This window comes from Lutjanus erythropterus, chromosome 10 (assembly GCF_056507025.1).
Source record: "Lutjanus erythropterus isolate fLutEry1 chromosome 10, fLutEry1.hap2, whole genome shotgun sequence".
In the NCBI taxonomy this organism is placed as follows: Eukaryota; Metazoa; Chordata; class Actinopteri; order Lutjaniformes; family Lutjanidae; genus Lutjanus; species Lutjanus erythropterus.
The window spans coordinates 34,140,313-34,155,840 of record NC_139326.1 but is presented as its reverse complement, the minus strand read 5'-3'; the positions used below and the strand labels follow the sequence as shown (position 1 = coordinate 34,155,840).

Sequence of the window (15,528 nt, the reverse complement as noted above, 5' to 3'; positions counted from 1 at the left end):
AGACCAAACAGTTTGTTTAGTAAGAAGAAGTGGTGGACATACTCTGAACACAAATGCATAGAAATCTTGTGTTGTCTTCTTAAACAATCTATGCCTGTGTATTTGCATTTTGCAAAAGCCCAAGGACAGGACAGACAGGAAAGTATGATGCACTCATGTGTGTCACAGGACAGGATAAGATAGGGTAGCCTGAATTTTTGTGCTGTTTGCTGACCATCCCGTACCATCTCATAACATGTAACTCACCCCTTCCTGACCTTGTTGTTAATTAGTGTCTATAAAACACTGACAGCTCCTCTGTTCTGTGTTTCAATGCCTGATAGGTAGATAGCCCTGAGAGAATGAAGATTGTTCCACATCAATTGATTCCCTGTGGCTGTCTAACCGTGGTCTACCTAACTTTCATTTTTGATGCATGGACATTGCTTTTCTTGCAGGCTGCATCCTTAGAGATGAGCCCAACTCACAAGGGATGTGTCTGCAAACACAGCCATGCAGGAAGCTGCCTTTTCACCAGTGTTCCTGCACTAGAACATTTATATTATTGGTAGGCTGCTGTGTTTTGAAAAAAATGCTTCAAGTCCAAGCCCAAGAAGTGCAGGCCACCATTTATTTTTAGGTCAGTAAAAAAAAAACCAAAATTTTCACCACAGGAAACAATCTGAAAAAAAGTTTTGATCCAAGACAAAGACAGACTTTTCATTTCATTATACAGTCCAAACCAGTGACTTGAAATACTTAGAAATATTGTGAAAATATTTTATGCTAAATTGCGTCACAGTCCGGCAAATTGTATCAGTGAGTCAGAAGTTACCACACTTCTAAAATACAAAGTCTGTGTATGTTTTAATGTATATAAATAATTTAAATCTCATTACAGGACTTTGACACTGACATCATGGCTGTGATCAATGACACGGTGGGAACCATGATGACCTGTGGCTACGATGATCGTAACTGTGAAATTGGTCTCATTGTGGGTGAGTCCAGTATATTAATTTTTGTGAAGGTCAGTAAGTGGCAGTTAGCATTTGGATGCTCATGCTGGAATCAAGTGAAACAATACTCAATAAGTAGAATTTCAGGGGAAAAATGTATTGTCTCTGTTGGTATGTACATTGTGGTGTGTTTGTTTTGAAATGTATCAAATTTAGAATAAACCTTTATTCCATAGCTGAATATAGACCTCACATACCCACAATTCACCACACAGACGTTTTCAATTATTTTGCCTGATTAGATGGCTCTGATATTCAATATTTTTATAACGATCTGAATCATAATTTTCTTTATACACCGATCAGGTATTACATTATGACCACCTGCCTAATATTGTGTTGGTCCCCCTTTTGCTGCCAAAACAGCCCTAACCTGTCAAGGCATGGACTCCACTAGACCCCTGAAGGTGTGCTGTGGTATCTGGCACCAAGATCCTTTAAGCAGATCCTTTAAGTCCTATAAGTTGCGAGGTGGGGCCTCCATGGATCAGACTTGTTTGTCAAGTACATCCCACATATGCTTAATTGGATTGAGATCTGGGGAATTTGGAGGCCAAGTCAACACCTCAAACCATTCCTGAGCCATTTTTGCTTTGTGGCACAGCACATTATCCTGCAGAAAGAGGCCACAGCAATCAGGGTGGTACGTGTCAAAGTAACATCCACATGGATGGCAGGACCCAAGGTGTCCCAGCAGAACATTTCCCAAAGCATCACACTACCTCTGTCGGCTTGCCTTCTTCCCATAGTGCATCCTGGTGCCATGTGTTCTCCAGGTAAGCGACGGCCACACACCCGGCCACCCACATGATGTAAAAGAAAACATGATTCATCAGACCAGGCCACCTTCTTCGATTGCTCCGTGGTCCAGTTCTGATGCTCACATGCCCATTGTTGGTGCTTTCGGCAGCACATGGGCCAGCATGGACACCCTGACTGGTCTGCGGCTATGCAGCCCCATACTCCATAAACTGCGATGCACTGTGTATTCTGACACATTTCTTTCAGAACCAGCATTAACTTCTTCAGCAATTTGAGCAACAGCACCTTGTCTGTTGGATCAGACCTCATGGGCCAGCCTTCACTCCCGACGTGCATCAGTGAGCCTTGGCTGTCCATGACCCTGTTGCTGGTTCACCACTGTTCCTTCCTTGGACCACTTTTGATAGATACTGACCACTGCAGACTGGGAACACCCCACAAGAGCTGCGGTTTTGGAGATGCTCTGTCCCAGTCATCGAGCCATCACAATTTGTCCCTTGTCAAACTGACTCAAATCCTTACACTTGCCCATTTTTCCTGCTTCTAACACATCAACTTTGAGAACAAAATGTATTCACTTGCTGCCTAATATATCCCACCCACTAACAGGTGCCGTGATGAAGAGATAATCAGTGTTCTTCAACCTTACCTGTCAGTGGTCATAATGTTAGGCCTGATCAGTGTATATCCGATTGCCAGTAAAATAGATTAATCAAGAAAATACACCACTTTGGCTCTACAGCCTCTCTGTCTGTCTATAGTCATCATTCTGCATTCTTGCTCAATGTTCCACTCACAGCACTATCTGGTTGATTATGAGTAATAACCTATCAATACTGAAGGCTACTGTGCCACCAACAGGCAACAAGGAAACCATGCACAGACTAGAGCTACTCAGCATGTGCAGTTTTGATTTAAAGGTCTTGCTTCAGTAGTGGGCTGCAGTTTGTCTGTTCTGGATGAGGTCCTGCTGCTCCCTCTTGACCAATTCATGTTAAATTCTAAGTTGCTCCCCTGCCCCTCCCCTGGGACCAAGTTGTCTAGTCACAGGGATGCACAGACTGATTAGAAAAGGCAAGCACCACAATTTATATGTTGTATACATTATAGGTTGTGAACAACATTTTTTAGTTACCCTTTGAGATCAATTTGATGTGCAGCATACACCAAGTTAACACATGACAGAGCAAAATTCATAGGACATGTAGACATTACTGAATGAAGAATCATTGTTAAGAGAGGGTGTTTGATTCATTTGATGCAAACATGATCAATAGACACTGCAGTAACATTTATTTTGCCATTATGTTTTTTTGGGGAGGGGCTGCTCAGTAATTGCTAATATCCCTTTCCTCAAGGAACGGGGACCAATGCCTGTTACATGGAGCAGATGAGGAACCTTGAGCTGCTAGACGGTGACGAGGGACGGATGTGTGTCAATACAGAGTGGGGTGCTTTTGGAGATGATGGTGCCCTGGAGGGTCTCCGCACTGACATTGACCGGGAATTAGACGCAGGATCTTTAAACCCTGGCAAGCAGCTGTGAGTTTTTCTAAGCTTATCTTACTTTGTACTAAATAAAACATCTCTCAGTAGTGGCCTTACTGAACTGCAGGCAGACTTGTATTAGAGATGCCTTTTTTTTTACTCATTTCCATTGTTCATGTAACTTAATCACATTTTAGTAGAAACCTCCCTGATGTCTGACCAGTTTCTGTAACCACATCTGAAATTGGTCTGGGCAATCAGATGTTAAATGCATCTCCAATGCATCTTGGCTGCATTCACACCTGTACTTAGAGCTGTTCGCTTGTGATTAGATCACTCGGGAACAGGCTCTTTGTGCACTGATATTTAACATTACAAATCTTTACAGCAGTTTGAAGTTCATAATCCCTGTTATGGCTAACATGTTCACTAACCAAAACCAAATATATTCAGTATTGCACAAAAAATACATTTATGTAGTCTCCTTTATCAAAAGCATTTTTTGTGTAATGGTATATTTGTGATGTTTCTTTTTTGAATACTGTGTTGAGGAGAGACTCCTTGTAATGAATCTCATAATCGGGATATAATCAGGATATATAAAGTAATGAACAATAGTTTCTGGTCTCAGTGATACTGACTTGCTTAAATGAGCAGTGATTTTTACATATATTTTTTTTTCTATTTTCTATTTTTATGTTTAATATTGACCTGGAATTTTCTGCATGTTAAAGCAGTGTTCATGTGTTTGTACCTTGTACCTTGTGGCAAAGGTTTCATGTTGCTGTCTGTAGAAAAGTGTGGCTGAAGATAACATAATCCTTTATTGATCGCCAGAGGGGAAATTTGGGTGTTACAGCAGAACAAGGACAGGAAGGACAGATAAATGGATAAATTAATAAAATAAGTTATAAAAGTGTAGAAATTATTTTCTTCACTTTGATGAATGGAATGAAACTATAAACAAGAATTTTGACCTAAAAATAAAAGTTAGAGATAATAGCAGTACACATACAGTAGTACCCACAACTAGTGTTGACTCTAAATGAACTACATAAGTTAACAAGCCCATCCACGAGAAGATCGGCTATTTTTGTATAGTTATTCTTTGCGTCTGCCACTGAGAGAGATTCTCTTTGAGATCAGAAAATGAGCCTGTGTTTACATTTGGCAGAGGAAACACTGCTCAATAGGTAGATAGTTAATGCACGGCTGAGACAGCTTTTACAGAATTCTACAAGTCTATAGAGGTTGTGCTTGCATTTTTGGACTATTGGCCTTGGCAGAGGTCTGCACTCTCCAAGTACTTTCCTGGTTATCTATCTAATGTTGTATTTTAAGCTGAAGAGCTTTGTGAGGCAGTGCAGCTGCACAAGCATTCTTACTCTCTGCTAATCCATATCTATTGATATTGCAATAATCAATAATTCCACTTAAATCAGTCAATGGCAAAAATAACATAAAAAAAATCAATCCAGTAGGCTATTGATTCCGAAACCTATTCTGAGATACCAGACTAGTTGTGGAACATAATGACTTAGATACAGTGACTAGAAAAATAAAAACATCTGTATAAATATACAGGATGCAATGCAGTGTAATAAAGTTGCACTGATACAAATACTAACTCCCTACACAAACAAAATGTTTTACAAGCATGGATTGCTGCAAGTTGTCCAAATGGTCACAGTTCTTCACAGTGTTTGACATGCAAACTCGAATTTACTGATGTGACTTTTTTATATACTGAGTTACTTACTGATTTTAGCGTCTGGATTTTCTTAATTCTTGGCACTCTTTGTTCAGTACGCCCATTATGTTCTCAACTGAGGAGATGTCAAAGCCAATTAGCTGTTATAATAAATTCATTATATACTGATGGTAACCAGTCCACCCAGATGGTTAGAACAGGCTGACCCACACACTATAGATGGAATAAATACATTTTGACAGGTTGATTAGGGGCATGTTTTGAATTGTGTGCCTTTTTCAAATAACTCAAGTGTGTTAGGGTTACCACATTGCTGCAAAAACAAAAAACACTGTGGGGCAATTAAGATCAGAAACAAACTGAATGGAAGAAAACTGGACTGAAGTGATGATGGTTGCAAGAGAGGTCATGATTTTAAGCTGTCAAGGAAAATGAAACAGATTAGAAGTGAGCAACTCCGTAGATTGAAATTGGTCACTCATAAAATTAAGTGACTCATTCACAGAATGAAATGGAGGACAATTATAAGAATGGATCTAAATGCTACATAAGAACTTCTTCCACATAATCACTCAGCTGCTATCAGAGGCAGATCTAGTAGAACATGACTGGAAAATGGGAAAACACTATCCTCTTTTTTTTAGATTTAAAGTAGGGATGTCCCGATCACATTTTTTTGCCCCCGAGTCCGAGTCATTTGATTTTGAGTATCTGCTGATACTGAGTCCTGATCCGATACTTCAGCAACGCATTAATAAGAAGAAAAAAAAAAGAGAACACATCCACATTTCCACCACGCCAAATGCCGAATTTGCACACATAACAAGTGGCTGTTGCACTGCCTTCGCTGTCAAGTTTAAAATACCTCCAAACTGCAGACATTTTCACTGTCCCAAGGTGACACGTTTGCCCTGCATTAGCCTACTAACTACCAGCTCACTACTATTATATTGTCTGAATTCCTCGCCTGCCGTAAATTGTGACATTTACGGTGTTGTTTCCATCTGTGCAACAATGAATATTGATGTTGTGAAACTAAAACTAAACCGTTGTCATTCCATTTGACAATCTCTTTGTACTTTAGGATGAATTTAAATCATGAACGTGTCAATGCTTGTTGTTTTATAATCGGATCGGGACATCCCTAATTTAAAGCTCTCTAAAAGTAGTCTGTTGGAGGAAAGGAATGTAAAATCTTTTTTTTCATTATATTTTAACATACTGCAACATCTGTGTCTTTCTAGTTCTTCAGTGTAGTGATGCTGTCAAAATATCAGACTAACAAGCCCATGATGCGTTCAACAGCTTTACAAATAATTCAGTATTACTTTGTACATTCTAATAGTTGTAGGCCTACCATAGGGTGAAATATCACTTGTGAGTTTTGATGCATCATTTGATACTGAAGATGGCACATTTGTAACCAACTTAGTAGTATTCTCAGATCTCTGACAGGAGCATGAAAGGGCTTTAAATAATCCCTTTCATGCTCCTGGCAGAGATCTGAGATGTTTCCTTTAGACAGTAGGCTGTCAGAGAGTGGAGAGAAAAACATTTTTCAAAGTCTCTTTATGTTTAGCTCTCAGTACTTCTCTATCTTCACACTGAATCTTTATGTTTTTAGATGTAGTTTCTCTCCTCTTTCGGTGTTATTTACTGTGAGGTCTGCTTTATTACACGCAGTTGATGTCTGTTGGTCTGTGCTCGCTTACGATTGCCTCTGTAAACTGTTGCTTGTGCTCATGAAGGGGCGTGCTGCTTGTCTAGTGGGAAGGGCTCAGGACACAGAAGACGAAACCTAACTCAGCTGAGACTCAAAAATCAACTGTTTTCAGGCTTTCTACCTACTGCAGCTTTAATCTGAAGACTGATTTGTTCATTTTTTTGTTTAAAAAAATTGTTCCTCTTATCTTTCATGTTGGTGTGTAGGTTTGAGAAGATGATCAGCGGCATGTACATGGGTGAACTGGTGCGTCTCATCCTGGTGAAGATGACCAAAGAGAAGCTGCTGTTCCAGGGCAGGACCAGTGCAGACCTCCTCACCACTGGAAGCTTCAAAACAAGCTACATCTATGGCATTGATAGTGACAAGTGAGTTTGTGTGTGCAAGTGTGTTTGAGAAACTCAGATGTAGTGATGCTACAGTGTAGAGCTGCAATGATTAATGGATTAATTGATTATTAATTGTCCATTAAATCAATTGCCCACTATTTTGATAATCGATTAATCGTTTTGAGTGATTTTTTAAGACAAATTGTCCGAATTCTGTTTTTCTCAAATATGAGTTATTTTCTGATTTCTTAAGTCGTCTGTGACAGTAAACTGAATATCTTTGGGTTGTGGACCTTTTCGGACGTCACCTTGGACTTTGTGAAACACTGATGAATTGATTTTCAGAATTTTTTGACAATTTAATAAACTAACCAACTAATTGATTAATCAGTAATGAAAGTAATTCTTAGTTGCAGCCCTACTACATAACATCATACAAACATTTGTTTCTTGGAGTTGTCTTTCAGTTGGTTGTGGAAATTTTAGGTGTATACTTGCTAAGGTTGGTTTATGCTGTAATCGTGCATCATGAATACTCAAATAATTTGCATTAGCAGAAGTATATGGGACTGAGATCTGTTTCACTTTTCATTCACCTATGACGTTATAGTGAATGTGATTTGAACTCTGCTTTACCCACAGAAATGAGGAAAGTCTGGTGAGTGCTGAAAAGGTGCTCAGGGGCCTGGGTCTGGACCCGTCGGTTGAGGACTGCGTAGCCACTCAGAGGGTGTGTCAGATTGTATCTACACGGGCTGCACACCTGTGTGCCTCCGCTCTAGTGGCAGTGCTGCGGCAGATCCGGGATAACAAGGCAGCTGAGAAGCTGCGTACTACTATTGGAGTGGACGGCTCTGTTTACAAGAATCATTCAGAGTAAGTGTTCCTAAACGCCATCATATCTGTCACAGTGTGTGTCACAAACGTACATGTACACAGTGAGCTATGGAGCTTAATTATAAAGTTCAGTTTAGTGCAAGTGTATAGTGGCAGCATGATTGAACGCATGTCAGCTTAGTAGAGGCATTTATTAGACAAAATTATTAGCCCCCTATGAAATTTAAAGTTTTTTTCAAAATTTTCCCAAGTGCTTTTTTATCAGAGCAAGGAATTTTCAACATAGCATTTTTAAACATACTAATTTTCTTTAGAAAGCATAAATTATTTCTATTTACACATAATAACAAAATTATTTCAGAAAAAACAAAAATTACCAGGGTCAATATTACTAACTGAAGAACTGATCTTTTTATTTAAGCCACAACACAAACCACTGTTGTGCAATGATGTGCTTTAATTTTGTAATGCTCAAAGCTTGTAAAATCAAGTTAAAGGGTTATCTTCCAATTTACACACAGTATAAAAACTTCAGTAAGGGTTTGAGCTGTCACTGGAGAAAGCATTATGCCAAAAACAATAGAAATCAGTTTAGACTTGAGAAAAAGAATTGTTGATGCTCACAAAGCAGGAGAAGGATAAACAAAGTTATCACAGTGTTTCCAAGTGTCAAGAACTGCAGTGAGAAGTATCATCAAGAAATTCAAAGAGCCACACAGTACAGAACAAGGCTGGCAGAGGGAGGAAGTGAAAGAGTTCAAAGACTCTGGAAAGAAAACTAGTGAGAGATGTGTCTAAAAGCCCTAGAACAACTGCCAACACGCTAGTCAATGACTTAGCCAAGTTGGGAATTGTAGTATCAAAGAAGACAGTCACTAGAGCCCTGCATAGGAATGGACTGTGAGGTTGCAGACCAAGAAAAACTCCACTTGTGCAGAAGAGACACCTTCAAGCCAGACTGAAGTATGCTGAGGACAACCTTGAGAAAGATGATGCATACTGGAAGTGTGTCCTTTGGTCAGATGAGATGAAACTAGAGCTCTTTGGCCATAGAGACGTTGCTTATGTTTGGAGAAAGAAGGGAGAGGTGTATAACCTTAAAGAACACCGTCCCCACAGTGAATAATTTTGACCCTGATTAGGCACATAAACATAAAGCACTTTCACCAGCTCCTGAAAATAGTTTCAGTTTTATTAATTTTGTAGCTGTTTTTTGGCATCCAATAATTTGTGTGCAATGCATTTTATCAGATCATTTGGGTTAAGGTCACTGGGAGAAACAGACATAGAGATATGTGTCATCTGCGTATGAATGATAAGCCATGTCATGATTATTAATGATATTACTAAGTGGGATCATATATAGATTAAAATATAATGGGCAAAGAATTGACACTTGTGGGACTGTGAGGTCCAGTAATAGAAGAACTAAGATCGTCTTAGCATTTGTGTTAAATTTAAGGACATTGACATGTTTTTTGGTCCTATGATGTGATCTAAAAGTTAATTGTTACATATCAAAGATATTGTAATCACTTTGAAATTTGAATCACTGTTTGTATAGAACGTTTTCAAGGAATTTACTTAAAAAGGAAGGTTTGATACTGGCCTTTAGTTACTTTTTACGGATGCATCGAGGTTGTTATTCTTGAGTGGGGGAAAATAGCTTCACACTTGAGAGAGGCTGGGAAATTACAAAACTCACAGTTTGTCTGGGTTGGATCATTTTTCAATTCAGAAAAAAGGCTAAAGTTAGAGTAAAATTATTTTAGAAATGCACTACTTACTTACTTTACTTCCATGGTAGTCACCACTCTGTAGTCTTGCTCAAATGCCCACCAACAGCACTAACTGATCACAACACATCAGGAATCATAACCTGAAGGCACTCAACACAAGAGGCTCTGCAGCAGACAGGCAAAGCCACAGAGCCGCTTCAGTGAGCGAGCTGAGCTGTTTGTCGTAGGTAAGGCAGCTGATCTTTCCAGAGTTGCAATAATCATCACAATCTTATGATCTGTTTCTAGAGGGCTTTATGTCATCTGGAATGTCTCTTTGTTTAATTATATTTGTGGTGTTCACTAAGTTAACTAGTTCTGTGATTCACCTCCTCCCCAATGGGGAAGTATTAATGACCTTTTGAAATCGTGGAATCGAATAGTGGTTGAACTCAGACTGAGAGATCCCACAATATTTGTGTGAAAAGGTCATGCCTGAAATGTTCACTCCTGTTAACAAAGGTTGCAAAGTTGTCTACAAAGTCCCACATGCCAAGATAAACATATAAACCCTTAATTCACTATGTTGGATGTAAAAATATCAAGTTGAGGAGGAGGAGTCAGAGGGAGGTCAGACATCAGAGAAGCAGCAGAGAGAACGGTCTTAAGGCCAGAATAAGCCCACATCTATTATGGTGAATTAATGCTTTATTTCAACCAAACCAGAGTTGATGAGCTTTATTTTGGGTCTGTCACATTTGAATAAAGTGTGTTTTATAATGATGAAATAACTGTTTCTCTGAATGGAGTCTGGTGGCTTTGATGATAGTGATAACTTGCCAAAAAGCATATCACTCTTACAGAAAAAAGGTCTTAATTGCTGAAGGGATCCTTTTAGACTTGCACTTTTAGTGGGCATTCTTTGACATGCAGTTGCTAATAAGAACTACATTGCAGTCTGTTTTGCAGCGAACAGCTAACTGGGGATACCACAGTGAGGAAATTTTCCCACTGGTTAATAAACTCGTGACAACACCAGTATTACAGATTACACCACACATTTCACAAGAAAAATATATGAGCGATGCCGTTTAATATCTACATTAAAAGCTCAACATAAGCTCTTTAGATATTTTGTTTTCTTTAAACAAATGCTTAAAAGGTCCATTCATTATTCAGTTTTCCCCCACATAGATCTCAACAACTGTAGCTGATGTTCACAAAGTAACACTAATGTTAAATACACACCAGTTGTAATGTTTGCTCCTGTCAAGGCTAGCTTGGTTTAGACAAGTTAGCCTAAGTTTAGGAAAATTAGCACCAGCTGACACCTTCATGGTAATATATTGCACAACGAACAGTTCTTTTATGTATACTCTGTGCACACCCCACGATTGTTTGGCAATATTGGGCCATATAATTTCATTTCTAGTGTATTTCAGTCCATATAACCATATCTAGTTGTCAAGCAACCTCAAAACAGCAACTACTGTTGTACTGAGCAGACAATTTGAGTTTATAATTGTAACGTCCCATTAAGTATTGATAACATGCTTAGATGGTGGGGTTGGTGGGCAAGTAATGTAATTGGTGTATGCCTCAATACTGTTACATCGGTAGCACCTACTGCCATGGCAAGCCTACAAACCACTGTAACAGTCTGCCCAATACTGGACCGATTTAAAAAAAATGTTGTCCACATTGGTCATTTAGACAAAATATGTGAAAATATGGTGCAGTTTGAAAAATGTGAAGGTTACCATTGTGCAATATATATCTCCTATTCTTAGGTTTTCCAGGAGGCTCCACAAGATGGTGCGGCGACTTGTGCCGGACTGTGAAGTGCGTTTTTTGCAGTCACAGTGTGGCAGTGGGAAGGGTGCAGCCATGGTAACAGCAGTAGCCTACCGTCTTGCCGCTCAGAATGCTGAGCGCCAGCGCATCCTTGACACCCTGCATTTGAGCCGTGAGCAGCTGCTGGAGGTAAAGAATCGGATGAGTGACGAGATGGCGCGAGGCTTATCAAAGCAAACCCATGAGCAGGCGAGCGTCAAGATGCTTCCCACCTATGTCAGATCCACACCAGACGGAACAGGTAGCTTTAAGAGAAACAAAAAGACCTTCCACTTAACTTGTCATTGAGTTCAGTTTTCTCTGGTCTATAATGCTTTTGTGTTTCATATGTTCTGGATTCTTATCTTGTCTTTATCCTCATCAGAGCATGGCGACTTCTTGGCTTTGGACCTTGGGGGCTCCAGCTTTCGAGTTCTGCTAGTGCAAGTGCAAAGTGGAAAGAGACGCAATGTGAAAATGCACCACAAGATCTACAGTATCCCACAGGATATCATGCAGGGCACAGGGGATGAGGTACAAACACTGGGGTCTAAAGTACTTCATTATTTCACATAAGTAAACAGCAAGTAACAGCAACTGAAAAATGGCCTTGAGCACAAAAGCCTTTTTCTTGGAACTCCTGGAGCTACAATATGATATAATTTAATACCTAATAATTTTCAACAATTAAGTTTACCTGCATAGGTTACAATATGAATCACATAAATATACTTTGACTACGAATAATCAAACATGAGAAATATAGGATAGAAAAATCTGAATATGTATGAATTTTGAACAACTAAATTGAACAGTTGTGCATTTAGATTAAAATAGATAACCAGATTACCCATATTTCATTACTTAAATCATTGTAAAAGATAAGCACCTCTACAGAGGCACTAAAATTACATTAACAGGCAATGCTATAGTGTTACCATAGCAACCACACCAGCTCGACACATATAGCTAAAGTGGTGTGAAATCAACTATTAGGCTATGACCTTTCATTGCAAAGTAAGTAGATTGAGAACTAACATGTTCTAAGGAAACATTAAATACAGTGAAACATCTCCGTCCCTGTGGTGATGAATATAAATGCCCAGAAGCATCAACTATGTAAGTGGGGGGCCAGTGTTCTGTGCTCTGTATACTTTCCTGCTTTTTCTTGTTTTTGTGGCAATCATTGCCTTATGTTTGAAAATGATCCTCTGACCAAATGTTATAAATTATACAAATCTGAAATTATCTCATATATGCCTCACAAATTATAAAAACAATGCCATTTATTTGTATATAAAAATGTTTTTATTTTACATGGGAAGAGTTTTCTCTGATGCATAACAGTGGAACACAGTTAAGAGCATTTAACACCAGTTTGATTTTACCCCTACCAGGCAGCCTGGAGGGGATCATATGATCTCTTCTCTGTGTGTGCGCGCATGTGTGTACATGCCAATGCGCATGGTCAGTGGTCAATCCGTATAACAATATGTATCTTCAGCATACCCGAAAAACATTCCTATTGATATTGTTGATTAGGGGGACATGTACAGAAGTTATCATGTCCAAGAGAACGTATAGTTTCTGCTGTATCCCAAATATTGAGCTCCTGTCAGATGCTTTGCTCCACACAATACACAAGTAACAAACATAATCAGTAAACACTGTGCACAAACAAGTTTTTCTCTCCGCTTACACCATGTAAAACCACTAAATACTGCATATTTTTGCAAAACTGAGGGTTACGTAGAGGTTGCCTCCTAATGTTTCTGTGCATTATTTTTGGTCTCTCAATCCAGCTTTTCGACCACATTGTGTGCTGTATTGCTGACTTTCTGGAATACAGGGGCATGAAGGGAGCATCCTTACCTCTGGGATTTACATTCTCCTTCCCCTGTCATCAAACCAAACTGGATCAGGTAATATTTGACTCAATATTCATTCCAGGGTAAGACTAGCTATCATGCATATGAAACACTGAATCTACTTGAGGTTTTGTACATATACCTGAACTTCTGAACTGAAGTGTGTATGTCATTAAGTTGGCAGAAACAAACTGTTTCTTCCCAGGGCTGCAATACCCACATTATCTTTCTCCTTTTCTCTGGTAAATTTCCCCAACTAGTTAATGTATTGAATTTGAATTGTAGTAAAGCAACACCTGTGGCTTTTATTAGGATGAGTTTAGAAAAAAGTTATAGAGTAGAAAACATATTCTCTACTTTGACAACATTTAGAAAAAAAATGCTGCAAAGTGAGAAAACACAAGGAAATACGTGTTGCAAGTAGCACAGATAACAATGGAAACTATTTTCAGGTGACATTTAAAAGTGATGAGCATGGTTGGGACATGCTTATTGTTGCCATGTTTTGAAGTCAGCTATCCATAAATAGTGTTGGAACATAGCTAAAATGTTGGCCTTTTTTTTGGCTTTTTACTGGGACAACAAGCTTATCCACTATAGCTAATTTGTACAGAAGCAAAGTATCACTAATGGAAGGTGAATTTTCACGTCATTACAACACAATCATTTTACTGCTAAATTTTGACTGCAGATTAGTTATTGTGTACACTGATCAGGCATAACATTATGACCACCTGCCTAATATTGTGTTGGTCCCCCTTTTGCTGCCAAAACAGCCCTAACCTGTCAAGGCATGGACTCCACTAGACCCCTGAAGGTGTGCTGTGGTATCTGGCACCAAGATTTTAGCAGCAGATCCTTTAAGTCCTATAAGTTTCAAGGTGGGGCCTCCATGGATTGGACTTGTTTGTCAAGTACATCCCACAGATGCCCGACTGGATTGAGATCTGGGAATTTGGAGGCCAAGTCAACATCTCAAACTCGTCGTTGTGCTCCTCAAACCATTCTTGAACCATTTTTGCTTGTGGCCACAGCCATCAGGGAATACCGTTTTCCATGAAAGGGTGTACATGGTCTGCAACAATTCTTAGGTAGGTGGTACGTGTCAAAGTAACATCCACATGGATGGCAGGACCCAAGGTTTCCCAGTAGAACATTGCCCAAAGCATCACACTACCTCCGCCGGCTTGCCGTCTTCCGATAGTGCATCCTGGTGCCATGTGTTCCCCAGGTAAGCGACGCACACACACCCGGCCACCCACATGATGTAAAAGAAAACATGATTCATCAGACTTCATGGGCCAGCCTTCACTCCCGACGTGCATCAGTGAGCCTTGGCTGTCCATGACCCTGTTGCTGGTTCACCACTGTTCCTTCCTTGGACCACTTTTGATAGATACTGACCACTGCAGACTGGGAACACCCCACAAGAGCTGCAGTTTTGGAGATGCTCTGTCCCAGTCATCGAGCCATCACAATTTGTCTCTTGTCAAACTGACTCAAATCCTTACACTTGCCCATTTTTCCTGCTTCTAACACATCAACTTTGAGGACAAAATGTTCACTTGCTGCCTAATATATCCCACCCACTAACAGGTGCCGTGATGAAGAGATAATCAATGTTATTCACTTCACCTGTCAGTGGTCATAATGTTAGGCCTGATTGGTGTAGACCATAAATTATATTGCAGTGACCACCACTTTCATGTATTTTCTTTCTCACACACTGTTGCTATTTGTTCAGGGCATACTTCTGAGGTGGACAAAGGGTTTCAAAGCCAGCGGCTGTGAGGGACAAGATGTCATTAAATTACTTAAAGATGCTGTCCGCCGCAGACAGGTCAGTACCCATGTCACAAATATATTGTCAGAGTTTTTCCTTGAGAAATACAGCCTGTGAATGTTAACATTTGAGGAATGTAATAAAAAAATACAGCCATGGTAGCCAAAGTGGCTTACAAACATTCATTGTACACTGCTTCTTACATAGTCTTGTATGTCTTATGCAGGAGCTCAGAAAAGCAGTTATCCACTTTTTATTATATTTGTTGTAGAGAGAAGAGAGAGTCGAAATGGTCACACTAATCTTGTATGTTTCGTTATAGAAAATATATTTTTCACAACAGCCATATTGGAAGAAAATAGTTGCACACTCATTGCCACAATAGAAAAGACAGTATTGTTAAATAATAAGTACGGCAGACTATAGTTAGTGTTTGCACATCATGCACGCTGAATGTACAAATGTATCCAATTGATAT

General features: G+C 39.4%; 1 protein-coding gene across 1 annotated transcript in view; it reads left to right on the top strand.

The window, feature by feature from the left end:
* Positions 1-15,528, top strand: part of hk2 (hexokinase 2) — a 40,480-nt gene that overhangs the window by 12,456 nt on the left and 12,496 nt on the right. Inside the window, exons 6-13 of the mRNA XM_084729112.1 lie at positions 881-980; positions 3,119-3,302; positions 6,889-7,050; positions 7,654-7,887; positions 11,357-11,661; positions 11,785-11,933; positions 13,202-13,321; positions 15,012-15,107. Of these exons, the coding sequence (XP_084585238.1) occupies positions 881-980; positions 3,119-3,302; positions 6,889-7,050; positions 7,654-7,887; positions 11,357-11,661; positions 11,785-11,933; positions 13,202-13,321; positions 15,012-15,107 (1,350 nt within the window). The remainder of the gene's footprint in view (positions 1-880; positions 981-3,118; positions 3,303-6,888; positions 7,051-7,653; positions 7,888-11,356; positions 11,662-11,784; positions 11,934-13,201; positions 13,322-15,011; positions 15,108-15,528) is intronic.